Source organism: Cimex lectularius, unplaced genomic scaffold, assembly GCF_000648675.2.
Source record: "Cimex lectularius strain Harlan isolate CLEC.00 unplaced genomic scaffold, Clec_2.1 scaffold21, whole genome shotgun sequence".
NCBI lineage: Eukaryota > Metazoa > Arthropoda > Insecta > Hemiptera > Cimicidae > Cimex > Cimex lectularius.
The window spans coordinates 2,697,018-2,724,302 of record NW_019392671.1 but is presented as its reverse complement, the minus strand read 5'-3'; the positions used below and the strand labels follow the sequence as shown (position 1 = coordinate 2,724,302).

The window sequence follows — 27,285 nt, the reverse complement described above, 5'->3', positions numbered from 1 at the left end:
GAATTTCAACGGTGCTATTAGATTTTCAGAGAAATGTTTAGATTAAAAGATATCACGATTTTCCGACGCCAGGACGTGATATCTTTCAAAATCGATAAAAAGCGAAATTACTCTGAAATGGTTGAGAATCGGACCATGGACAATATGAACTTTTTTGTTCATTTTAGGGTGAAGAATCTACTGGAGAAGTTTGTAGCACGAGTAGCAATTCACCCTGTATATATATATGAATGTTGTTTTATGTTAATAATTCTAAATAGTTTGCAATAGCGAAGATGTTATTGATAAACAATAGAATATGTTTAAAAACATTACAGATTATGTTTACATGAATGGATGTAGTTTGTTAACAGTTAGATGTTGTTTGTATGTATGAATGCTGTTTACTGTTAATAATTTTATATAGTTTCCAATAGCGTACAAGTGGTTGATAAACGATATGTATCAAAACATAACCGATAATGTTTGAAAGCATGGATGTAATTGGTTGTCAATTATATATTGTTTGTATGAATGGAAGTAGTTTGTTGCCAGTTAGATGTTGTTTGTATGTATCAATATTTTTTAATGTTAATGATTTTATATGGTTTACAATAGCGTAGATGTACTTGATAAACTATAGGATATGTCTCAAAACACATGGATGTGATTGATTGTCAATTAGATGTTCCTTGTATGTATGTATTTTGTTTAACCATTATAATTTTATGTAGTTTACAATAGCGAAGATATTTGTTCGATGGATATTCATTTTCATTCATTTCAATTGATGTTTTTTCTTTAGCTATCGTCAAATTTTCCTATATCCATAGGATTGCAATTTTTGTATGTTGTTTCAAAAAAGTTAAAAAAGTTTGTTGTTCATCAAAGTGACATCACAATGGGGGATTGAATATATGTTATAGGATAAAATTTGTTCATTCCGTTGATTTTTTGCTTTAGCTATCTTCAAAATAATTATTAAATTCATAAGAATGCAAGTTTGGAATGTTTTGTCAACAAAAGTTAAAACAGAAAAAAAAGGTTTGAGGTCGCCAGTTGAATCATAGAACGTATTACAATTACAAAAGGGATGATGTTAATGATATTCGCCTCTTATGATAAATTGTCTATGAGTTCCGTTGCCTATGGTAATAGATAAATTCAGCCGGCATGTTCCAAGCTTTGTCTTCAAACGACCTTTGTCGAGCTTGGGAGTGGTTGGCTATTTGCATTTTGATCCCTGGACTCGGAACGGTATGCCACTTTACTCGCCGATTTTTATCCCTGCGGTTCCCGGAGGAAAACATAAAAAAAATAATAAAAGGCTAGTTTTGGATTAAAGTGTATTTCACCCGGGAAATCGATTGGGGATTTAAGCAAAAAAAGACGTTTTAACGATATCCGAGTGAAAAAGAGGCCCTTTTGTTTTCCGTCTGTCAGAACCCTTTAAACGGTCATTTAATAGCCTCGGAGCTGCCGGGACGGAACGGGAAACAGTAAAACTTCGACCCCCGGTCCAACAACTGGTCGTAAAGTAATTAATTATACCCTGGGCTTTTATTGTTTTAAAATTTACAATTTGGACTCGTTGTCCCAGCCTGTCAGGACGGGGAGAAACTATGAACGATTTGGTTTCTGGGGGTGATTCGAGGATATATTAGAAAGCTAAACTCCTGATTTCGACCTAATCCTTCCAGTTAGCTTTAGTCTTTAGAAACACGTATTGCCCATCTCAACCTGTTATTGCCAATCTTGGGCCAAATCCGAACAAAAGTCCAGCTATCGTTTTTCAGAGAAAATAGAGCTAGCTCCTCCAAGAAACATCTAATATCTAATCACCTACATCTACACAAAGAAAGAACATCAAATAGTCAACATACAAACACGTACAAACAATATCTATAGTGTTTTCTATTTAAAATTTAAAATTTAAAAAATTCAATCATCAGCCAATAACATCTATTGGTATTAACAACATCTATGTTATTTTAAATAATACCCCATTTTAATTACAAATAGAAAGAACACAAATAGTCAATATCCGCACGTATAAACAATATCTATAGCGTTTTCTATTTAAAATTTTAAAAAATCAAAAAATTCAATTGTCAGCCAATAACATCGTTGGTATTAACATCTATTTTATTTTAAATAATACCCCATTATAATTACAAATAGAAAGAACACAAATAGCCAATATCCGCACGTACGAACAATATCTAAAGTGTTTTCTATTTAAAATAAAAAATTTAAAAAATTCAATCATCAGCCAATAACATCTATTGGTATTAACAACATCTATGTTATTTTACATAATATCCCATTATAATTACAAATAGAAAGAACACAAATAGTCAATATCCGCACGTACAAACAATATCTATAGCGTTTTCTATTTAAAATTTAAAATAATCAAAAAATTCAATTGTCAGCTAACAACATCTATTGGATTAACAATATCTATATTATTTTAAATAATACCCTATTATAATTAACGTACATTTACAAATAGAACGAACACAAATAGTCAACATCCGCACGTATAAGCAATATCTATTGTGTTTTCTATAAAATAAAAAAATTCTAATTGTCAACCAACATCTATTGGTATATAAAACGCCTATGTTATTTTAAATATTATCCCATTATAATTAAAATTTACGGTTGGCTGTCGAGACTCGTTGACACGTAGTGTAAAACAGCTTGCAAAATTTGTTGTTTTCTTTCTATAAGTTTCTGGCCATTTACGGCTTTGGAACTTTGGAATTAATATAAGTGAGAATTTTGCTTTTAAACTCTCTGGACATTCTGAGTTTCCCTGTTCACTGAAATTGAAGAATAGACGAACGTCACATATCAACGGACGACGACAACATTAAGGAACGGATTCTGAGGTTAGTGCCTTAAACGAACACTATCTTACAGATGGGTGGCACAAAGTTTTTGGGAGAAAACGACCTGGTCCACAAATTTCCAACAGGGGCCCGAGGAAAGTGCCACGTATCCTAACTACTGTGCGTACTCCAATCCCTACAAGCAATCAAATATTTTCTGCCACTGAAATGTCAAATAAAAATAATACAGAAACAAAAGATCCGAAACTTCCACCGATTTACATTAAAAATTTAGTGAATACTCATTCACTAACAAAAATTTTAGAAAACAAAGGTGTCAATTCCTTCATCATAAAAAACACGAAAAATCCTTTAAAACTACTCGCAAACAAACCACATACATACAGAAAATTTATACAATTTTTGGAAAAACTGAATTTCATACGTATTAAGAAGAAAAAATTGCAGAATTGTATTAAAAGGTCTACACTTCTCTACCCCCACGGGATTAATAGTTGAAGAATTAAGCAACAAAGGATACAATTAACGCTCTATCACGATTTAAACTACCATTGAACATGTTTTTTGTAGACATAGACCGAAACACATACAATGAATAAATCTAATCTCGTCGCTATTGTACACAAAAATAAAAATTGAAGAACCTTTTAAGCGGAGGCAAATCGTGCAATGCACACGGTGCCAAGGCGTCTGACACACCAAATCCTATTGTAGATATCAGCATCGAGGTGCGTTCGAACACGAATCTGGATCTTGCGGAAAAAGCAGAGCTACTAAAGCGACACAAACACACAAACTGCGGAAGTGATCACCCTGCGAACTACACAGGGTGCAATGTTTTCAAAGACTTACAAGCAAAACGCACAACAAGGAACACAGAACAAGGACAAGGAAGGAAGAACAATAGTACAACATCGAAACCACCCCAACTAGACTAATTTTCCGTCGCTTTATAACAAGAAGAGCGAAGCTCTACCACCGCCAACATGGGTAAGATCTCAAACAAGACCAATGGATAATCAATGGGCTGAGGATGCTACTAGTACAATATCAGTTGGTATGCCGCCTGGTCTCCAACATTTTCTTACACAAATGAACGCACTTATCCATCCTCTTTTCAACATAGTCAATCAAATCTCTCATATGACCCAAGCCTTCTGTACACAATATAGTAACTAATGCTCCTACAGTTGACACATTATCAATTCTTTTATGGAATGCAAATGACCTCTCACAACGTAAAATGGAACGCGAATTTTTATTATTGACCGCATCGATATTGCCTTGATCTTTGAAACACACATGACTTCCAAATCTCGTTTTTACATTACATACTATACTGTATATAGGACTGACCACCCAGATGGCACGTCTCAGGTGGCACTGCTGTCATTATAAAATCTTTACTTTTACATTATGTCCTACCGCTGTACACAACACCACAATTTCAGAGTACTTCCATTTCTCTATGCTTCAACAAGACTTTGTACAGCGGTGTATTGCCCACCCAGGCATTCCATTTCAAGTGACCAGTTTAAGGAGTTATTCGGATTTCTGGGACCAACTTTTCTGCTGGAGGGGAATACAACGCTAAACATATCCAGTGGGGCGCCCGTCTTTGCTCTCTCAGAGGTCGAGTTTTACGACGTGAAATGTTAAACTCACATTTACAATAAATCACACCAAACACAACCACAAGGGCTAGAAACCTTTGGCAACGTACTAGATCAGTACATGAATACATTGAACAAAGAAGTAAAACAATTTAAACAACAATCATACTGTTGGGGTCCTTCCGAGTCGCCGTTGAACCTTGCGGGCCCTCACAAGGGCCGGTATTGTACCCAGGAAGGTCCCAACTGTTCTGCCCTACCGGGAAGCCCGTAACCCTTTCAGGCAGGCGAGAAGGGCACTCATAAGCGGTAGGCTCTGTAGACTCGGCGAGAAGGCTTTTGGCCCAAAAAAAGGACCGTTGAGTGAGAGGCAGAGCTTCCACCTGTCCGACTGTACCGGGCACCCCGGAGATCGTGAGTTCGTGCGATCCATGGGTCCTTTCTAGACTTCAAAGTGGAAACGCCTAGTTCTTGAGTAACTCATGGCTGACAATTAATTTACATTGTTACCAATCACTATTATATTCTTATTTATAATTTATGATTACAACAGAAAACAAACAATCCTTAATTGAACTGGTAATGTGTGGCGCAATCCATCGGCGAACCTTCTGGCAGTAATAATTGTTGGTCATTTCGTTAGGTGTCGCTTTCGTTGAGGTGGTAAGTCACCACACACACGAAACACATTTTTTTGTCAACAGAGGATGGGAGCCTGCGTAGTACTAAACGTATCCTGCGTCATAACGTAGTCTCAGCTCCTCTCAAGAATGATGATGGAACTTGGATCGTTTCCGATAAAGACATCTCTCAGAGGTATTCAAACCTCATAACTTAATGAATACTGAACACGATAAATTTATATCAGATTCACTCCTGACACCAAGAAAGAGTCCAAAACAAGTATCACAAGAAATACGACACTTTCCTAAAAAAAACCACCTGGTCTTGTTTTGATAACAGCTGAAGTTCTTCAAGACCTTCCCAAAAAGCAGTCGTCTTTCTGATATTCTTTATTTAACGCAATTTTGAGGACTATACACTTTCCCATACAATGGAAAATTTCTTACATTAGAATGATCTCAAGGCCCCATAAAAATTTAAGCTCCCCATCATCTTGTCTATTAGTTTGTTACCCGTTCCTTATAAATTATTCGAAAAATTATTTTACAAAAGAATTATCTCTATTGCTACATCGAACAACATCTTACCAGACCATCAATTTGGCTTTCGAACCCATCATTCCACCACTCATCAACTTCACAGAGTGACAGATGTTTCTCAGGCCTTCGGCAAAATGGTGCGGTTGAGATGGGAAGTTGGTGTCCGAGTGGATCGACATCACGATAGCTCAAGTGGTAGAGCAGCAGCGTATCAAGCCGAACATCGTGGGTTCGAATCCCGCTCGTGCCATTGACTTTTTTATCTCAACTAAAAACCTTAATTAATTGTAATATATTAATTGGTCAAGCGGACCACGAAATTAGTGAATTTAACTATAATTAACCTACATCTACAAGTATAACTGACATCCAATTGCTAATCAAGTAAATACATCTGCACTAGAAACAATGATTGGCAACCAATTACATCCAAACAATGTTTATGGCGTTTTAAAATATATTCTATCGATAATCAACCATATTGTAAACTATATATTAAACCTTAACATTAAACAACATCCGTACATACAAAGAACATCAAAATCTCCAAACAGCGATGACTACATCTCAAGTGTAACTACATGTATATAGCTTTTTTCAGTTAAATTGGTACTTTTTTCTACCAATTTAATACTTTTTCCAACTAAATTAGTGCTTTTCCCAAGCGATTTAATACTTTTCCCAACCAACTTAGTACCCTTCCCAAGCAAATTGATACTTTTCCCAAGCAAATTAATACTTTTCAAATGTGGTAGGGTAAAGGAGGATATCAAACATAATCATACTGTCAAGAAACGAAATTTATTATTGAAAATAAGAAAATTAACAAAATGAACATTTTATTTCAAAGTCAATGCAGTCATCCAGCAACCGCTGATGGTAATTTCAGTATCACATCGATGACAAAATTGGAGCAATCTGTATAATTGATGGTGTTGACACTGCAACTAATCACCTCTGCAATGTCGTGTTCAGCAGCTGTCCCACCAAAAACCCTCCTGGCTGATGCCTTTATTTTAGAAAAAGCATATTCAGCTTTAACATTGGGGAATATGGAGGCAAGTACTTGATGGTGTGAGAAAACGATTCTACAACATTGCGTACATCTTGGGTTCTGTGAATGGCTGCATTATCCATTATCATATTATCATTATCAGAATAGAGTTCTTCAGCTCCATTGCATTAAGTTTCTCGCAAAGATCGCTGTTGACAAATTTATGTTGCGTAATGCAAGCTGTTCTTTAATATCTTGTAATGATAGGCCCGCGTTTCCTTCAATGATTTCCTCAATAGCGGCTAGAACGTACAGTTTTGAGACGTATAATTTCTGTATATACTGTAGCCAGTTCGAGTTTTTAAATTTGATTTTTGAGCTGCATCTTTGACTGAATGACCCTGTTCAACTAATTTTATAAAAAGTTCTTTTTGATGCTTTGATGTAACTGCGTACGTACCCCTGCTCGGTCTTGAACGTTGGACACCGGACGAAGATGAACCGCCTGCAGCACTAGGTGATGTTTCATCATTATGACCACCTATGTCACTCCAGTCACTTCCGTCACTCATTCTATATATAAAACTCACGCAATGCATACAATAAGACGTGACAAACAACTGAATATTTTAGGGGTAAAGAAACCAAGAACAGAGGAAGGAGAATTTCGTAGAAATCCGTCTGGGAACGATAAGGTAGGCTGGCGAACTCAATGAACTCAGTGAGACAAGTTCAAACGAAACCAGCTAATAAAGTGTTTCATACGGCAACACGCTTGCTCCACTTTTTTTCGAATACCTTTTAAATAAGTATTAATTTGGTTGGAAAAAGTATTAAATTGGTAGAAAAAAGTACCAATTTGACTGAAAAAAGCTATATGTGTTGGTAATTACAACACACATACAAACATGTTTTAAAATATATTCATTTATTAACCAACTACATCTACACATATAAACAACATCTAATTAGTAAACAAATATATCCACACGTAATATCAATATTTATGAGATTTATAAACGAACCTCTATATGGTTAAACGGCGTATATGGTTCTGCAAATTATACCCAATTACAATTAAACTTCATCTATATATATAAACGTCATCCAACTGCTCATCAACTTTATTCATCTGCATGTAGAAACAATATCTAATTAGTGACCAACTATATCACAACATCCAACTGGGAACTAACTACAACCACCAATAATATCTCGTTAGTAGGACAACCACACATACAAACAATATATATGTTCGGTTGACACATGGGCACCTGCTTTGGGCCAAAGCCCGCGCAGGTGCCCCTTATGCAGAAAAAGGTTGCTCGATGTATCCCACATAATAGAGGCGTGTCATGCCTTGGATCCATACAGAGAGCGTGTAGGCATGCCGCCGGACTTAAGAAGAGTTCTCGAACACGGTAGCGAGTTTCAGAGTCCCCTGTTCCGCTTTTTAGGGGAAATTGGGTTTTTTTTATTGTATATAGTATGTCTTATGTGTTGTGTGTCTATATGTTTTGTCTGAGTGCATGTATTTATTAGCGTGAATNATAGTCAAAATTTCCTAAATCCAGAAGATTGCAAGTTTAGGATGTTGTTAAAAAAAAAGATTTGCAGTTTATATGACGTCACAATTCGGGAATGATATATGCTATAAGACAAAATTTTAGAAGTAGTTGATTGAAAATGGGATACGTTTAAAAAAAACATATATAAAAAGAAATAAAACACAAAAAATAAAAGCAAAAAAAATACACATTAAAAAAACAAAAACACATAGATTGAAAACATATCCCATTTTCAATCAACTACTTCTAAAATTTTGTCTTATAGCATATATCATTCCCGAATTGTGACGTCATATAAACTGCAAATCTTTTTTTTTAACAACATCCTAAACTTGCAATCTTCTGGATTTAGGAAATTTTGACTATAGATACTGGACAAAATCAATTTGAGACAAGATCAAATTTTAACCTATAGAATATATCACTCCCTGATTGAGACTTCATATTGGTAAACTGCATATATTTTTATTGTTTAATAGCGGCGCTGGCTTCGATACATCGTAAATTATACTGAAATAGACTAATTTTTCCTTTCATGTATGAAACATCCAAGTTATTTTAAGCATATCCGGGTGAAAGGGTTGTTTTTTCATTGACGTCTCCATTGTTGACCGTGGCTTTTGTTGTTGAGTCCACAGTTCTCCATCACCGGCCAAGAGTCAGTCCTCTCGTCCCTTATTCACGTGACACGATGACCTCCGTTCCACAGGTAGTCCCGGTCGATATGGTGCCCCGACTTGTGGGTGGAGGTTGCGCCATTTTGAAATACCAAAACAACCCCATTTTCACCCTTCCCCCCCTCGGTACACATCCTGCATAATACACTCCCTCCGCCGTTTATGCAACGGTGAACCGCGTTAACATTTTGTCTCCGATTGAAAATGTATTACCTCTGATCCCGCCGACTTTTCGACTGAGAAAAGCGAACTCTAGAAAGTTTCTTTCAACCCCTTTAGCCCACCCCTGCCGTTCTATAATCCGTTTTTTTAAAAAGATTATACTAATCAGATTGAACCTGACGTTTTAGGTTAATTGAAAAACAAGTTAAAAAGCCCCTGCCAAAAAAAGGACCGTCTTCAAGATGTAAATCGTCCATGGCTCAACGCCAGCATCCTCAGGGGAGACATTAGCCGACTTTGTTTATCTTTCTGGACTATTGTTTACAACAACAGCACCACTATCACAGAACGAATACCGATAAGAATAAAATACGTACAAAACAACCGTTATGTCGTTCCCTCTGGTAATAAATCAACTCCCCAATCGTGACGTCATTTCAAAAGATGTACTGGAACATTTTGGGAATTGATTCCATGAAAGCTTCTAGCTAGGGGAAGATAAATGGACCTTTTCTGTGAATCGTTTTAAAAGGCTCCTCTTTTTCCCCTCCGCACTCGCTAAACTATCATTACTTATACTTAAAAAAATTTCCGTTTTGCCTCTGGTTCACCCTCACGTAGCTCATTCTGTCATTATTACATAACAACCGGAAGAAAGTTAATTTCCTCGCATAGTTATATTACTCCCCAATTGTGACGTCAAGACTTTTTTACAAAATAATGTTGTGACGCCGTATTAGTGAACTGTTAAAGTTTTTCTCTGAAGTTTTGCTGAAACAACATCCCAAATCTGCCATTTCTGTTGGAAAAAATCCGAGACTGAACGAAAATTCTTTACCCTACAGCCTACATGACTCCCCAACCGTGAGGTCATTTCGGAAAACTAAAAAACCTCTGGCATTTTGCAGGAAAACAAAAATGGCTTTAGAAAAAAATCTTTTTATAATATGGTTTACGGTTGTCTCATTGTTTAACAAAACATGATTGTAGATGACTGTCAGTTCAAGCTATTTGAAAGATTTCTTAAAAATGAGGACGGTACTTAAACATCCACAATCGTCTGTGGTTTTCCAGGATTGTGTTAAAATTTCATATTTTTCTAATACTTTTTGTCATTTTAATTAAAAGGGAAATCGATTTATATGCTTAGCCTTTCCACCTCGGCTCTTCCTTAGACAAAGGTGCCGGTACATACCTTCACGGCGGATATGGGTTTATTGGGATTTTTGGCGTGTTATTTAAAGAAATAGTAGGCACACGGAATGTCCGGTAATCCGTTTTGCCTGCCACCCCATTTTCTAGGTCTTCCCGGGTACGATCAAATATTCCCTCTGGGGAACCGGAATGGATAATCTTGGACGTCGTTCAGACCCGAGTACTGTGCACACCTGATCAAGTTAATTTGTAGAGAATGTCCCCTAAATGGAAAAACTTCTTGACTTGGGAGTTGAGATTGGGAAAAGAGGACAAAAATAAACTTTCCTACTGTAACGTAGATACAAATATCCTTCGAGCTTTTCCTTCTCAACTCTACACAATCTGGGGATGGGATTTGTCGCCCTTTATTTTATTTCATCCCAGCCACTTATCCATAAGACGGAGTGACGAAACACAAAGCTCACATTGAACAAACATGATTAAAAGTCAAGACCGAACGGCCTAACTCGGAAATTGAAACAGCATTCGAAACTCGGCACCGCTGAGAAATGGGATTTGTGAGGGTTATAATTGAATTTCCCACTCGGCTCTTTGTTTACAATATAGCAATATAGTTTGTGTATGACGAATTAAAATGAATTACATTGGAAACAGAATGAACGTTTGTTAATTAGAGGGAAATGTAAACAGGTAATGACAGGATAAAACAACAATTGAACTGGATTATAAGGAAACACCCTATTTCATAACTGTTCTCATTTTCTGCCACCAAATTGGATCTTAAACCGGAAATATTAATTTGGTTTCAAATTACAATCATGCTCCCGCATTGTGACGTCATAGTAGTGGACTGCAAACTTTTTATTTTGTTGAAACATCTCAAACTTGCAATCCTGTCGATTTAGAAAAATCGAAAATTCCCGATCACCAATATAACGATAAAAATGGGGCGTAATTGAACTATTAATGAGGACAGCAATGAACTTTCCCTTCGACAAAATGTACTAATGACGGTGAACCCAATGAAATAAATAGGTGAGAGTGAAAAAGAAGTAAAGAGAGAGGTTTCGCTTCACCAAACACAATCGGGGAGTAATTGACTTTTTATTGAACTGAAAGAGTACAAGTGAGATTAATGAAGTTTCGTTTTGAAAAATATGTATTGACGATAAATACGGCGAATATTACAGATGAGAATGAAAAAGTGAAAGAACGAGAGATAGAGGGAGAGTGAAAAAGGAAGGAGAAAATTGAACTATTATTGATCTACAAGAGCACAAATGTAATTTCCCTGTTTCAAATGTACTAATACGACGATAAATACCAAATAAACGACTAGATGGGGGAAGAAAGTTTCAGTTCACCAATATGACGTCACAACCTGGAAGCACTTCACCATTTATTGAACTAAAAGAACACAAGTGAGATTGATATCACAACTTCCATTCAAACCAAACCGAAAACAGTTATTAATAAGTAAATAAAAAATAAACGACCAAGATGAGGGGAAGAAAGTTTCATTACACCAATATGACGTAACAACCGGGGAGTACATCACGGTTTATTGAACTAAAAGGGCACACATGAGATTATATCACAACTTGCATTTAAACCAAACTGAAAACAGTTATTAATAAATAATAAATATAATATCAAATGTTGTAGAAAAGAAAATTCGTACTTTTCCTGTGTGTTATTTAATTCTATCATCTCTCCGTCCTGTGAGGGTTTTTCTTAATCGTTTTTATCATAAGCATGCGTGAAAATCCGAGCACTGCTGTCCCGATTGGAGTGTCGTCGTCAAAAATAAAACCGTCATCTTTCACCAGCAGGTTTGCGGTCAGGTTCGCGACAATATTTAAACGGGCGAAACGAGATAAGAGTCACGCACGTGGCGTGACCCGGCCGCTATCGAACCATGGCAGACTGTCATATTTGTAAGTTTAACCCAGGCCACCCCAAAGGAGGAGAAATAATCGAGGATATTTTATTAGTTACAGAACCTCGGTCTAAAAAAAAAAATCTCGTCCTAGTTATGCCCCTGTTACACATTAAAGGGATTAATTTCAACATCACGGCCTCATCTGTTGAGTATTGATCAAACCGTCAAAACCACAACAAAGTGGCGATGTTGTTTGTTAAATCGGAAACAGGATGAACGTCCGAAGATTTTCTTTCCTACCTATTTCTGGACGAAGTCCCTTTTGGACATTAGTACGGCACATTTGGCCCGCATCCATTTCCCGGCCCCATCAGTTTGGGACTTTATGTTTTATTTATCGGGACGAATGTAAAAGATGGTCTTGAATTAATCTCCTAGGCGTCTTAGGGCTCGAGGGAACGTGGGAAAACGTGAAACTCCCTTAGCCCTTTTCCCCTTTATTAATTGCGAATAATTAAACGAAACCCCGACATGACTTGGACCGGCGACAAAACGGACGGGAAAATGTTCAAAGTTTTGTCAAAAAAGTTGATTATTCAATTTACTTACTGTGACGTCAAAAGAAAGGAGTAAACTTGCTTTACTACAGTAAATCAAACAGTCCCATCTCGACTAATTATGCAAAACAAATAATCCTATATAATCAGCTTAACAAAGTGAAATATAATGCCTGTAGACTAACTAATAATTACATAGCGTGTGTAATGTAATATTATAAGAACACATAAAATGTCAAAAATGTATTCTTTTTTACTAAAAATTTATTTTAAGTGTAAACATCAAAACTATAATTTTATTACGAACCATGACCCCCCCCCCCCAGTGAATAAATTTCCTTCAGAGATGTCATCTAAACTAACGAACCTGTAAGACACTCAGTTTATGACGTCAGGATAGGGGAATTCATTTTGTTAATAAAGTGGATTTAATTTTTTTATTATTTTCTTTTTTGACCTAATAGCTAAAAAAATATGAATTTATACTACGTGAACATAGATTCTTTTTTAAAAAAAAGTACATATATAACAGTGAGGATCACTAATGATAATTTTTTATAAAACGTCAGTTTTTTTTTTGTTTTTTTTAGTTTTTTTCCGCTATGACTTACAGATTTTATTGTCTATAACAAGGTAGTTTCTGAGCGCAGTTAATAAACTTCCTAAAGTGATATTATCTAATTAAACGAGCCTGTAAGAAATCCCAGTTTATGATGTCAGCACAGGGGAATTCATTTGTGTTAATAATCAATACAGATGGATTTTTTTTTTAATTATTATTTTTTTATCTGACCTAATAGCTAAAAAATTGTTTATTTATATTAAGGTAAACATACCTCCTTAAAGAAAATCCGTCATATTCTTATACATGTACATAATATACATAAAAGTGACGATCACCAATAAGAATTTTTTATTAAACACATAAAACGTGTTTTTTTTTTGTTTTTTTAATTTAACAGGTCTTACATATTTTATAGCCTATTACAAGTTAGTTTCTTAGCGCTGTTAATCATTTTCATAACGTGACGTCATCTAAATCGTAGAATTTATTGTTTTCTTTGACATCTTAGTTTGTAACAACAACACAGGGGAATTCATTTTGGTAATAGAACTTAAAGATGGATTTAAATACAAAATTTTCCAGGATTTCATTTAGTAACCGAAAAATTAAGGTTGTAAGCCTCGATACTATGACGTTTGGTAAATTCATATATTTTTAAATGTCACTTTCAGATCTCGACCAGAATCGTAGAATCATCGGAGATATCAATTTCTGACGGTTACAAAGATCCGTTTGTACTGCCACTACCTGTAATGATACTCGTGGATGTGTACAGTGTCCACAACCATTTATGTGCGAGCCATAAGGACACACTGGCAAAGTTCATAGAAACAGTTCTAGTCCAACACATTTTTGTGCCTGCTCATGGGTCTTAGTATCATTAGCCCATCACAAACTTCACCTGCAAAAACGCATGTGGATTCATACGGAAGCCATCACTGCCCTTTGCTCATTGAGATGGAAGCTAGACAAAGCAGATTAGACAATGTATAGAAATAACTTGAATCTAAATAGGATCAATGTGTAAAGAAATAAAACTAGCAACCTAATTGAGTAACTCAATCGAGAAATTCTGCCGGCAGCTAAACCATCCCAATAAATAAATAAACCCAAATCGCACGGTACACAGTTCTCTGGTAGACATCTGAATGCGTATAGTTCGAGAACGAAAAAGAACGGTTAGAAAATTCCTTCACAACCTCTCATCTCAAAATTTAATACATAATAATTCTGCTAAAATCATAAATCCAATTTATCATTCGGTTTAAGGATCGCCACAGAAGCTTTTAAGTCAAGCCCCATCGCTAGTTTACTCGTTGATGCTGGTAAGCTCCCACTATAGTGCAGAAGAAAAACACTGGATTCAACTTACCTCATAAAAATAAAAACTAATCCTAAGCACCCCATGAATGAATTAAGTGAATGTCTATGAATTTATATAGACACCATCCACTTACAACTTAACAATAAAAGTGAAATTTCATCGCACAGACCGTTTCCAATTAGTGTACTGCGTGACACTAACCTAAACATACCAAAATTACAGAAAACCCGGAATAAAACACACCGTACGAAAGTGGAACTGATCCGCGACAAAGAACCGCAGTGAGGAAGTGGCCTTAACCGGATTCGGAATAGGGCACACACGTCATACACACGGGTACTTAAATACATGAGAAGAAAAACTTTTCAGTTCAGCACATGACGTCATAATTTGCGTGTAGTTGAGTAACGATAAATTCTAAATAAATATGTCAAAATGAGAGATAGGGTAAGAGAGAGAGAGAGAGAGAGAGAGAGAGAAAAAGAAGATAAAAGTTCACCAATATGACGTAACAGTCGGGGAACAAATCAGCTAATATACTTGAACGACGATTGAAATTCCGCTTTTACAACCGACAGGTGACGATAAATACTATATAAATAAATATATGAAATGAAGAGTGAGTTAGTTGATAAAAGACTTTTTTTCTGATTAAAACAACTGCAGAACACAATTTAATGTGATCATGCATACCAGGCCATTGTGGCATCACATATGAAGGCAGTTCTAGCGGCAAAACTGGCTACGTACAACGGCGTCCCATAACAGTTCTTCCAAATGACTTTTCCTCGGTCGTGAAAAGGAAAAAATGACAAAATGAGAGGGAAAACACCAACGACACCAACCAAGGGGAATAAAACACACTGTACGAATCTGGAGCTCATCTTCGAGAAAGAACAGACGTGAGGAAGTGGTCCTAACAAACTCAGAATAGGGCACACACGTCACAGACACGGGTACTTAATGGCACAGAGCTCTCCACTAGCGTGTGTGAATGCTGTGAAGAGCTGCTGTCGGTGGGGCACGTTCTGGTGGACGGCCCCATTTATGTGCATTTTAGAGATTTACATAGATTAGCCAGTAATATGATCAATGATCTAGCCAGGTGTCCGGATGAAATGTTTCCGTTCCTTAAAACCTACACCCAAAAATTTAACACAGATTTTACGCCCGATAAAATATGTAACCTCAGTACAAAAGTAATCCAAAAACTAGCCTTCTTCTGATTTGATTAATCTTAATTACTTTGCCTTTTAGATCGACTAGAGTTAAGGAATAATAATAATAATGTGTTGGTTAAAGCTAGGCAATGAATTAAGGCAAAATAGCCCAGATGGTTTTAGGGATAAAAAACGTAATAAACAATAAATACCAATAATAATTAAATATCACCAATATGACCTCAAACTCAGGGAGTGTTTGAAGCTATTACAAAACTATGTGAGCACAAATGAAATTTCTCTTTTACAATTGTACTAATAACAGGAGCTACGATATTAATAAATAAATGAGAGATAGAGGTAAAGATTGCGGTTCACCAAATATGACATCATAATCGGGTAGTAATTGAACTATTAATAAACTAAGAGGCACAATTGAACTTTCTATTCTACGAAATAAACAATTGGCGATAAACGCAAATAAATAAATATAATAAAAGACGAGTGAGAATAAAAAAGAAATTTGGCGTTTCACCAATATGACGTCATTATTGGGGAGTAAATGAACTATTAAACTTGAACGACGAGTTAAAATTTCGCTTTTTCAAACAGACCGATGTCGAAATCTGTGTTGTTACTTTGTCGTACTATGCTTTTTATATATTGTTGTTCTTGTAAGTTAATGTTGTTTGTTTTGTCTGTTTCTCCTCAGGCTCCGATGTCGACCAGGTCCCTCTCCGAGTACCTCGACGCGCACAACACGTACGTGATTCAGCTGCACAGGACTACCGCCATGGTCGACACCGGACTGCCGGAGCAATTGTAATTGTAAACATTACAAGTAAACGGCTATAATTAATTATAAGAAAAAAAATTCCCCGCTGCATTATAAACGGAACGTGTGTTTCTTAGTGACCTGTTGTTCCATAATTTGCTGAGCTCGTGAGGAGTGGTCAAGAATGAGATAATTTAGAAAAACACCTTTTTCATTTTTTTTCCGACGATTCGACCTTTAGTGGGGTGCTATTCTTGTCATGTCATATTGGTCTTGTATGAAAGTGTGTATTCTGCTGTTTTTATAAGATTGTGACAAGGTGGGGTCGCGGTAAATCTGAGAATATTTCTTTGATCATAGATGGTTTTATTTAACTCAAAGGAGTCGAGAATGGGGATTTTCTGGATTGGATTTGTGATTCGGCATTTTTGATGTATTGATAAGGAATATATTAATATTGATAAGGACGTTAATTATTAAGGAGGATAACGTGGAAAGGGGAAATTAAAATTAAGGCTTAATAGTTTATATGCTTATGATGTTGGCGTTGCATGGCTGATTTAGCATGTATCTGTCTTGGAATTAATGCTGTTAATGCAAACCATTGTTATTTATTATGAGTATTTTTTTAACGTTGAATTGAAGGCAAGGAATCAAAAAAAGCAAGATAGCCCTGGTCGTTTAGCCTTAAACAAAAATGGATTTCTTTTCCTGGATTTATCCAATAACCAGAAAGAGCCAACACTTTCGCAATACTCGCGTGTCCTGCTGGTTTAGCCTGTATTTTATTTTCATTTTTGACAAAGCCCTTTATACAAAAACCGTCGGAAAAAAATACAATGATCTTGATTTCGTCGGAAATATTTGTCCGAGAGCTTTTTGGAACTTTTTCAAAAGGTGGGCCCCCCGGAAGTCGATACTACCGTTGTTCCGGTGTTGGGATGGTGAGTGCTCCGAGGTTGAAATTTATTATTTATCCGCCTCCCACGCCTGTGCGTATATTCGTAGGGGCGGGCAAAGTTCGCCCCGCGGACAAACTTACATCGTCGGATCGATAAAAGCTCATAAAAATGCAAAAATCGTTAAGCCACTTCCTCTTTCTTCGCTAGTTTTCTCACTCTCCCTTTTTCTCTCTCTATTTTCAATCCTGTAGGCTATTCTTAAAGAACGTACAAGACAAAACGGGCCAATTTCCGTCAATCCCGAAAAACGATTTTTTCACCGTTGCCAACGCGTAACGCGCTGCGCCAGGTGCCGTCCCTCTCCAACGGATGAAACGGGACGGATTTTTTTCCCCACCCTCTAGAAATAATCGTCTATTTCGAGATAAAAGGAGTCCACCGCTAATTGAATTCGTTGTACGGGGGGTAGCACTTCCGAGCCGCGAGCCCTAAGGGCCAATTATCAAAGGCGCGCGGTTCTCCTTTTCAGAGGGATTCTAGGAGAATTTCCCTACCGCGGGGTTCTTCAAAATGAGCTACCAACCCCCGGCTTAACGATCTACTTGGAACAAACATAGACACAATATAAAAAAAAACACGACATGCTATCCAAAAAGACCACATCAAAGCGAAAGGAACAAAAGAAAATTCACAAAGAATCCAATGAAGATTTAAAAAAAAACACGTGGAAATATTTTTTTTCTCCTTTTAACCTGAATAAAGACAATAAATAAACATAACCGAACACATAAACTGACACGTCATGAAAGATTATTCCATATGCATAAACTGTAATTAACATATACATAAACATGATTCATTCGTTTAGTAGGGCGATTTAGCAAAACTCCCCAGACGCTTACACGATACGCGGACGAATAAGCACGCAAAGTGTGAAGACCCTCGAGTATTCATTTTGCAGATTCCCGACACAATAAAACTTACTAAAGTTTTTTTAAACATAATTAAACCCGATAGTCATTGTTTACTGGGAAAAACAATAGTACAGTATTAAACATTGATAAACACGGTTCACCAATTTGGCAATAGTGACGTCACACAAACTGAAATCTAAAGCTTATCACATTGATGACGTCATCCTCGGAAAAGTGGAAACCAATGTACTAACAGAAACATTATATGATGTATAAATATTTTATGTTTTAAGTAACTCGGAACGTAACCAATTAAATATGAACCGATTTATTAAAAAACTTATCTTTAAGAATTTAAATATTATTGTTTTACGACCAGATAACTTTGTTTTTCAATTTCCTCGAGATATATTTTGTCATATTTTTATTTTTAATATTTTCGTTAATATAAATCGGAAATTATCATTTTAAACTGGAAACGCTATTTAGGGTTTAAAAAAAGGTTTGAAAGGATTTTATCACTGAAGTCGGTTCACCGATTTCCTATTAGGATGTCATCAAAAATTTAAGCCGATTGAATGAAGTCTACTCTGTTCGACGTCAACAGAGTGAAGTTTAATTGAAAAAGTAATAAATAATTAATTCATTTAAAAAACACGACATATAATCCAAAATGACCACATCAAAGGGAAGAAACAAAAGAAAATGAAGATTTTTTTAAAAATTGAAACGTTATTTTTTTCTCCTTTTACCCTGAATAAAGTCATAACTGAACACAAAAAACTGACACGTCTTGAAAGATATAGTCATGCATAAACTGTAATTAACATATACATAAACATGATTCAAATTATAAATCGGACATGATCATTATAAACTGGAAACGCAATTTAGTGTCTTAAAAAAGGGTTCGAAAGAATTTTGTCACCAAACTCGGTTCACCGATTTCCCATTAGGACGTCATCAAAAATTTAAGCCGATTGAATAAAGTCTACACTGTTCGACGTCAACATTGGAATTGTAATTGGAAAAGTAATAAATAATTCAAGTCAATAAGGCATGCTTCTCATTTTGTGTATTTAATATTTTTATATATTTCAGTTTTAAATTAATTTACTGATTCCTCAGGAGTTTTGCTCAATTGCACGATTGATTACTAACTATTTAATTTTGGGAAGTTTGGTTTTCGAATTTACCGTAATGACGTCATCGATTGGCATATGAAAGATTTTGGTGGGGGAAGGGGGATTATTAGAAACCACTCACAGACAAAACACTTGTCAAGCGTTGACGGATTGTTCGATCCTCCCACAAACTTCCGCCTCCGGATCGGCTTTTCACATAAAATTCAATATCGCCTAACACGCGCTCAGTGGGGTTGGGGAAAGAGGAGGGATGATTGAATTTTAAATAGAAACCGAGAGGCACGTAAGTATTGAAAAGCAATATGTCAAAGGGTAGAGTGTCGTTATATACAGGGGACGTGATCCGGGTGCGTAAAATGAGAGAGGGTGGATCCATTAAAATTGGCGTTGGTGAAATTTACAGAAAAATTTTGTCTACTTACGGTTTTTAACCACGGCCAGTGACGTGGTAATGTGATTCTTGACGTTGGACCAAACGGCCGGATGGGCCATCCCTTTTAGGCTCTCCATCGTCCTCGTATAGCCGCCGTAACGACCGGCGTCTGAGGGGGAAAAGAAATCAATTACACAAAGAGCAACATTATATCTGTAAACAATTAATTGTATGTAATATTTTATTTTCAAGACAACTATTTTGTAACTATTCTGATCAAACGTGAAAGGGTAAATGACAACCTAACTTGGTTCACCGGTTTCCTAAAGAAACGTCATCTGAGAGGGCAAACGGCCGTCATCAGTGATGTCACCCAAGGGGAAAACGATTATGGAATTGATTAGTTCATTATAAGAATTTTAGTTGAGTAAAAGCTTAGCTTATGTTTAAATGTGAAAAATGTTAAACGTTACAGGATTAACTCCTAAAGTGAGGTCATACTTGAAAAATTCGATTGGGAAAATATTTTAATCGTCTTCCACGCACCAAAATGTCGAAAGTGAACATTATTAACAGTTTGCCAAACCTGGTTCGTCATGTAATGACGTCACCCTAAATGGAAATTGATGAGCACTCTTTATTGAAGTGACATCATTTTTAGAAAAGGCAATTGGCCGGATATTTTAATCTTATCCACGCACACAATTGAAGTCACAGGTAAACAACTTGAACCGTATGTCAAACTTGTTTCAGTTTCCTATAACCTCTCACCAAACTGTAATTCATTAATACTTCACAAAAGTGACGACATTTTTGGAAAAGTTGACTGGACAAATATTATAAATCTTGTCCATACACCATAGTTGAAGTCGTATGTGGAGAGAGAGAATGAACAGCTTGTCAAACCTGGTTCACGATTTTCCTATCGTTATAGCTACAATTTTTCGTCATTACGTCACCCTAAATTTAAATAGATTTACGCTCTTTACGAAGTGACGTCATTTCTGGACAAATCAATTGGCCAAATACTTCAGTCGTATCCACGAACAGTTTGTCACGCTCGGTTTACGAATTTCCTATAATGATGTGAACCAAAAATGATTTTCATTAATTCACATCACTGGTCATTTTTTGAAAACTCAAATGGCCAAACATTTTAAATGTGATTCCAAATTACATTTTCTCAAATTTGATTCACCGATTTCTTACCATGACGTCATCCAAGATAAGATCTTATTTTTAGTGTTTGAAGTGACGTCATTACATGGGAGTTCATTGTAATATTCTATTCTGTTATATTGGAGTTATTTTACTTGTATCGATCATATAACCAAAACTTATACACAATGGATCTTACGAGTTAAAAAAAAAAAAAAAAAAAAAAAAAAAAAAAAAAAAAAAAAAAAAAAGTTAGTAAATACAATAATATAGAAACATTTACGTGGTACTTAAAATGAACAAAAGGATCATGATTGTCTTCCTTGAAGAGTTAATATTAACTTAACGTATTAGAAGGATAAACATTTCGGATTAGACAGAAGGGCTTAACAAACATACTTTATCCCTTTTTCTCTTTAAAACCGGCTTGTAAATATAATCCGTTTGGTCAACTTACAGTACGATGTCAAATTATGCGTGCTACTGCTAGGGAGAGTGTACTGTATGACCTCTTGGGCCGGGTAAATGATATACATGTCCAGTCAACATTGTGATCCAGATAGGACGTCCACCCTTCCTCTTGTCCTCTGTGCCGGCCCTGGAAAAAAAATACAAAAATAATAAAATAGTTTACGGTTTGATTCGATTATAAAAGTGTGATTGATGACTAAGCCAATTACTCTCCAACGCGCGTCGGCAAAGGAGGATGAATTTAGAAATCCGGCTTCTATTTTCGTACCGTGCACTCGACCTCGGGCGTGTCAACGTTGACGCCGTTGAGTAGGTTTTTGTCACAATTAAAATTACCCACCGGGGCCGACCGGAGGGCGGGTCGGATTTGATTCCTTGGCCACTGGCAGCCATTCATTATCCCATTGCTCAGTGCTAATCATGCGAGGGAAAGAAAATTTCGCCCTACTCAATTCCATCGCCGACCGGTGAAATCGTCATGAAAGTGCTCTACGGTGAAATAACACCAATAAACATCAGGTGCCTTGGAAAGAGGAGAGTAATAAAACGACAAAGTACAGAAATTCAACCCAATTGACTAGAGGCCAACACCTCCACATCCTCAATTTATAATCTACTTTTGACTTTTTAAAACACCCTTACCACCCCACGCCTCAATCTGCTTTATTGACAATACTAGCCTTTTATTCAAGCTCTACGTTAATTGGTTTAGATTTTGAAGTAAAGCGTTTTATTTCAATAAAAAAAACGTTTAATTGCGGTTTTTCGATTTTTCAGATTTTTAGAAAAACGATTTTTTACTATTTTTTTCTTCAACAGTGGTTAGTCAGAAAGTTAGTAAATTGATCAGTTTATTATAATTATTTTACTTGTAATTATTTTGTTTAATTAACTTAAATCAATTATTTATTCTTTTTATGTTAGGTCTTGGTTTAGATGGAAAAGTCAGTGCCACGAGCGGGATTCGAACCCACAACCTTCGGCTAAATAGGGTCATGGGTTCGAATCCCGCTCGTAACACTTTTTCATCTTAACCAATACCTTACATAAAAAGAATAATTAATTGAAATAAGTAATTTGGTCAATTAGACCAGTAAAACATAAATGGATTAATAGTTAACTTAAATCACCAATTAACGTAGGCCGACCGAAAGCGTCATAAGTGACGTCATCGAAGAATGTTAGCATATTTATTAAATTAATCCATATTTGCTTAGTGGTCGTAATTAACCACATAAATTATTTCAACTAATTATTATTTTTATCAAGGTTTTGGGTTGAGATGAAAAATTAGTGTCACGAGCGGGATTCGTTAGCATATTTATTAGTTCATTATAACTGGTTCACCGATGGTTCCTAAATATGGCGCCATCTGAAATAAATCTGATTTGTTCAAATTGAACGTTAAAAGCTTGAAGTCAAAAATTGACCTGGCGATGTTCAATTGGAACGCAATACTTTTTCTGCGGTGTGAAATGGGATGATCTAGGACAATGGATTAACGATGCACCTGGCCGTCGATTTAACAAAAACAATGAATAAATCACACCTTGGCGTTTGGCAGGATTGGATTACCGAGGAGTGGTGTATATTTGGACGAAAGGCATGACCCCCTTTTTTTCCACTTCTTTACAATTACCCGAGACAACATTAAGCGAAATGATTAGCGAAAATTGACCTAATACCAAATTAAACGGGGGGGAATTGTGTGACGTCAGCACAGGGGGAATTTAGTCATGATTTGCCTTAGAATCGCTTAACGGGAAATTGATATTATTCTGAACCGAGACGAGGAAATTAATATAATGTCGAATAAGAAATAAATTCACTAAATAATAAAAATAAATCTGTACATTTAGTGAGGAAACACGCGAACACCCAGGCAGACACGTAAAATAGAATAAATATAATAACGTGTTGCAAATTGACTTTAAGCCTTTAATTTTTAAACAGTAGAAGAATTGCAAATAATTGTTGTTTAAAAGATTTACTATAAAGTTTAATTTAATTAAAATTAAATCAATTTGTAAAAAACTCTACCAGATATTTTTTTTTAAATCTAAATTTTAATGTCATTTTCTTGTCACAACATTTGAATTCTTTTTACGCTTATTTAAAGTGTAAAGTAATATGAAATATATGGTCCCAACCATGAATAGTTTCTCGATTTGGTTCAATGATGTTATACCAAACGGAAATGGAATTAAACTCACTTCGAAAGAGACAGCAATGTTGAGAAAGTCGACTGACTGGATATGTTTAATCGTATCTTAATCGTACCAAAATAGACGTAGTTATCGCTGGACGATTTGAGCAGTTTGGCAAAATTAGTTCCCAAAAAATGACGTCACCACAAACTGAAATTGATTAACAACTATACTGAAATGACGTCATTTTTGGAAAAATCAGCTGGCAAAATATTTTCAGTTCCACACGCAACGATTTAATTCGTAAGAGGACAATTTGAACAGTTAGTCAAACCTAGTCCCCAAAATTTCTTACAACGACATCACCACAAACTGAAATTGATTAACACACTGTACTGATATAACGTCCTTTTTGGAAAAGTCAGCTGGCAAAATATTTTCAGTTTCCACACACAAGGATTTAATTCGTAAGAGGACAATTTGAACAGTTAGCCAAACCTAGTTTGCAAATTTTTTACTATGTCGTCACCAAAAACTGAAATTGATTAACACACTATACTGAAATGACGTCATTTTTGGAAAAATCAGCTGGCAAAATATTTTCAGTTCCACACACAACGATTTAATTCGTAAGAGGACAATTTGAACAGTTAGCCAAACCTAGTCCGAAAATTTCTTTCACTGACGTCACCACAAACTGAAATTGATTAACACACTATACTGAACTGACGTCATTTTTGGAAAAGTCAGCTGGCAAAATATTTTAACCATTTCCACACAACGATTTAATTCGTAAGGGGACAATTTGAACAGTTAAACCAAACCTAATTCGCAAATTTCTTACAATGACATGAAAAACTGAAATTGATTAACACACTATACTGAACTGACGTCATTTTTGAAAAAGTCTTCTGAATTCTTAAGAAAAAGTCTTAATCGTATCCAGCGCACCTCAATTGAAATTCGTAGATGGTCAATTTGGGCAGTTTTTCAAACCTGCTTCGAAGATTTGTTACCATGGAACTTGGTACTTTGGATTGGTTTAAAAATCAATTCTGAAGTGACGTCATTGTTGGGACAGTCGAATGACCGGATATATTAATCGTTTCCACACACAAAATTTGACTTCATACGTGGACACACACACTTTGACAAATCCTGCTTCACAAATTTCGTAAAATCAAATCACCCCAACTGAAATTCATTAACGCGGAGTGACGTCATTTTTGGAAAAGTCAACTGGCCAGATATTGTAAACTTTGGTTCGGTTCAAATTAATCAAATAAACAAGGTTCAAAAATTTCTTAAAAACGAAATTTCATGGAAGGACTAAGATGAGCGACGTCCTACCAGGGGAACGTAATTGGTTCATTTTCATTTTTTTGGTCTGTTAATTAAAGGCGAAAAACGAACAAAATGCGCTCTTTTTTATACCTGTCGGTTCAATTGAACCAAACCGTCGTGAATAGTTTGAAGAGCTGATTCGAGGTTTATTTAACTGCAGTCATCTTTCAGGAGGGGATCGGATTTCCCGAGAGATTTTCTCGCCTATGGGGTGGGTGGGAACCGAAGGTTAATTGGGCCTTAAAACCTTTTGAGGGGCTTTTTATCGAATAAGGTCCCTTTTACCCCTTGATAAGCACCAGCGACTGTGTTATTCAATTTGTACGACATTTGTGTCCTAAAAAATAAAAAAACCTATATAGGTGGAATTCCTTTAAGTCCCCTTGTTTCCAGTTTGCATTTTCACCCTTGCGACATCTCGGGTACCAAACGGCGACGTCTCCGAGGCCCCTATTGTTGATTTATTCATGGGAAACCTGCCCCCGGCTCCACCTTTGTCATGTCACGTCTGAAATCCGGAAAAGGGCTGTCCCTTAACGCTTGGGAGACGGAGGAGAGAGATACTGAGCCCTTTGCGGAAACCTGGTCTTATCTCCGGCCCGATTGGTAAACGCATGAGAGAATCTCGATTTCGGGACGAGGAGATGTCTCCCTTGTCCCACTATCGGTCCCTTTGACCGGCCGCCCTTTGTTCCGTCCGATTTACAAAGCTAAAACGGCGTGATTGTGATAACGTTGAATTCATTCTCGACGAAACTGGGGGCGAAACGGTTAAGAAGAAAACAGAGTTCTAATTGAAAAGAAAACACCATCGAAGAAAATAATTATTGACCCAAGTTATCAGCGACCGCCACAGTCGAAATGTCAACAGCCTTTTCATCAAATTGGAACAATGGCATTCACAAGATTCCATCTGGCAGCCGACCATCAGATCAAATAACAAAGACCCGATAAAAGTGAAATACGTTAAATAAACAATTTCCATTCAATAGTTTTAACCTTTCACTATCTTTGTTTCTTATTTTTAATTATTGATCATTGATCTGTGTTGGTCATGAATGAAATGACATTATTTACACAGTTAAAATATACTGATGGTCAGTTGTAATCTGTTTCTTAATATCTGTGTTCATAATGTGTAACTCAGCACAAATTCATCACTCTCTGCTCTCTCTCTCTCTCTCTCTCTCTCTCTCTCTCTCTCTCTCTCTCTCTCTCTCTCTCTCNCTCTCTCTCTCTCTCTTAGATTTTTATTTGGTTAGCTTATTAGTTTATTGCTATCAGACTGTTTGTAAAATTGAAAATTAAACGTTTGGTTTTTACTCCTCAATTACAAAGTCACAGGGATATTTTAAGCCTTTTCTTTACCTTTTTTTATCTTCAGTTATTTATTTTTGATCTCTGTTGATCGATGAGTGAAATATCATTTTCTTAGTTTGAATCCGTTAAAGTTCAGTTGTAGGTTGTTTCTTATTATCTGTGTTCTTGGTGTAAAAGAGATTATTCTTCACTTTCTCACCTTTTTTTTCTTTATTTGTTATCAATCGCCTTCTTTCGTTATACAAACGCGAATGTTCGCGTGTTTTTGAAGTTAAATAAACTCTCGCCAATAATATATATATTATGCAGGGTGGGCAACCAAGTCCCGAGGGGTTAAATGCCTGGGTAGACTCGTACCCCATCCCTAAAGGTCCGGGACTTGATCGGCTCACGTGTCCTGCATAAATCTTTTGGACCTGTTCACAAACCTCAAGATTTTGGACCATTTAATCTCGGGGAGTGAATTGGTGATGTCCCTCCTTCAAAGATTTCAAATCTAGACCTAGCATACCTATCACACTCTGCGAGGTAGTGCCTTGCCGTTTCTTTTGTAATTTCGCAGAAGCGGCAAAAGGGATCTGGTAGGATACCCATTACGAAGAGGTGTCCTCTCAGTGGGCAGTGGCCCGTCAGAATACCTATCAGCCCCCTTCCTTGAGTTAGAGAATAGTCATTTCGATTCTGCTGGTTTGATCGCCTTAACAAACTCTTTCGATTGCCTGTGTCCGGGGGATTCCACTCCCTAAGGAATTGTTTCATGCCCCAGTTGTTGATACAAATTTAGCTGCCGACTCACTAGAGGAGACGTGCCTCGACCAAGAAAGCCTGGGAGTAAATAAAATGCCGAAGTATATTCTTCACCAACTAGTCTTTGTAGAAGAAACAATCCGAAGAACTTAATCTACCAGCCTTCCCGAACTCAACAACGTTAGATTTCTGTAGATTAACTAACAGGTTTCGCAGATCAAAATAGGCTTCTAGCGGTTTAATGTTTCTTTTAAGCTACAACTACGATGCCATCAGCATACAAGACTTTTATAATTGTAGAACCTACACGAATGCCACATTCAAGAGTC

General features: G+C 36.3%; 1 protein-coding gene across 9 annotated transcripts in view; it reads right to left on the bottom strand.

The window, feature by feature from the left end:
- The window catches only part of LOC106670821, an 82,071-nt gene that overhangs the window by 47,637 nt on the left and 7,149 nt on the right, over positions 1–27,285 (bottom strand). For all 9 annotated transcript variants that reach the window (XM_024225276.1, XM_014401445.2, XM_024225279.1 and 6 more), the window contains exons 2-3: positions 21,385–21,525; positions 19,819–19,938 (exon numbers count right to left, since the gene is read on the bottom strand). In XM_024225276.1, coding sequence (XP_024081044.1) covers positions 19,819–19,938; positions 21,385–21,463 — 199 coding nt within the window. In that variant the 5' untranslated portion in view covers positions 21,464–21,525. The remainder of the gene's footprint in view (positions 1–19,818; positions 19,939–21,384; positions 21,526–27,285) is intronic.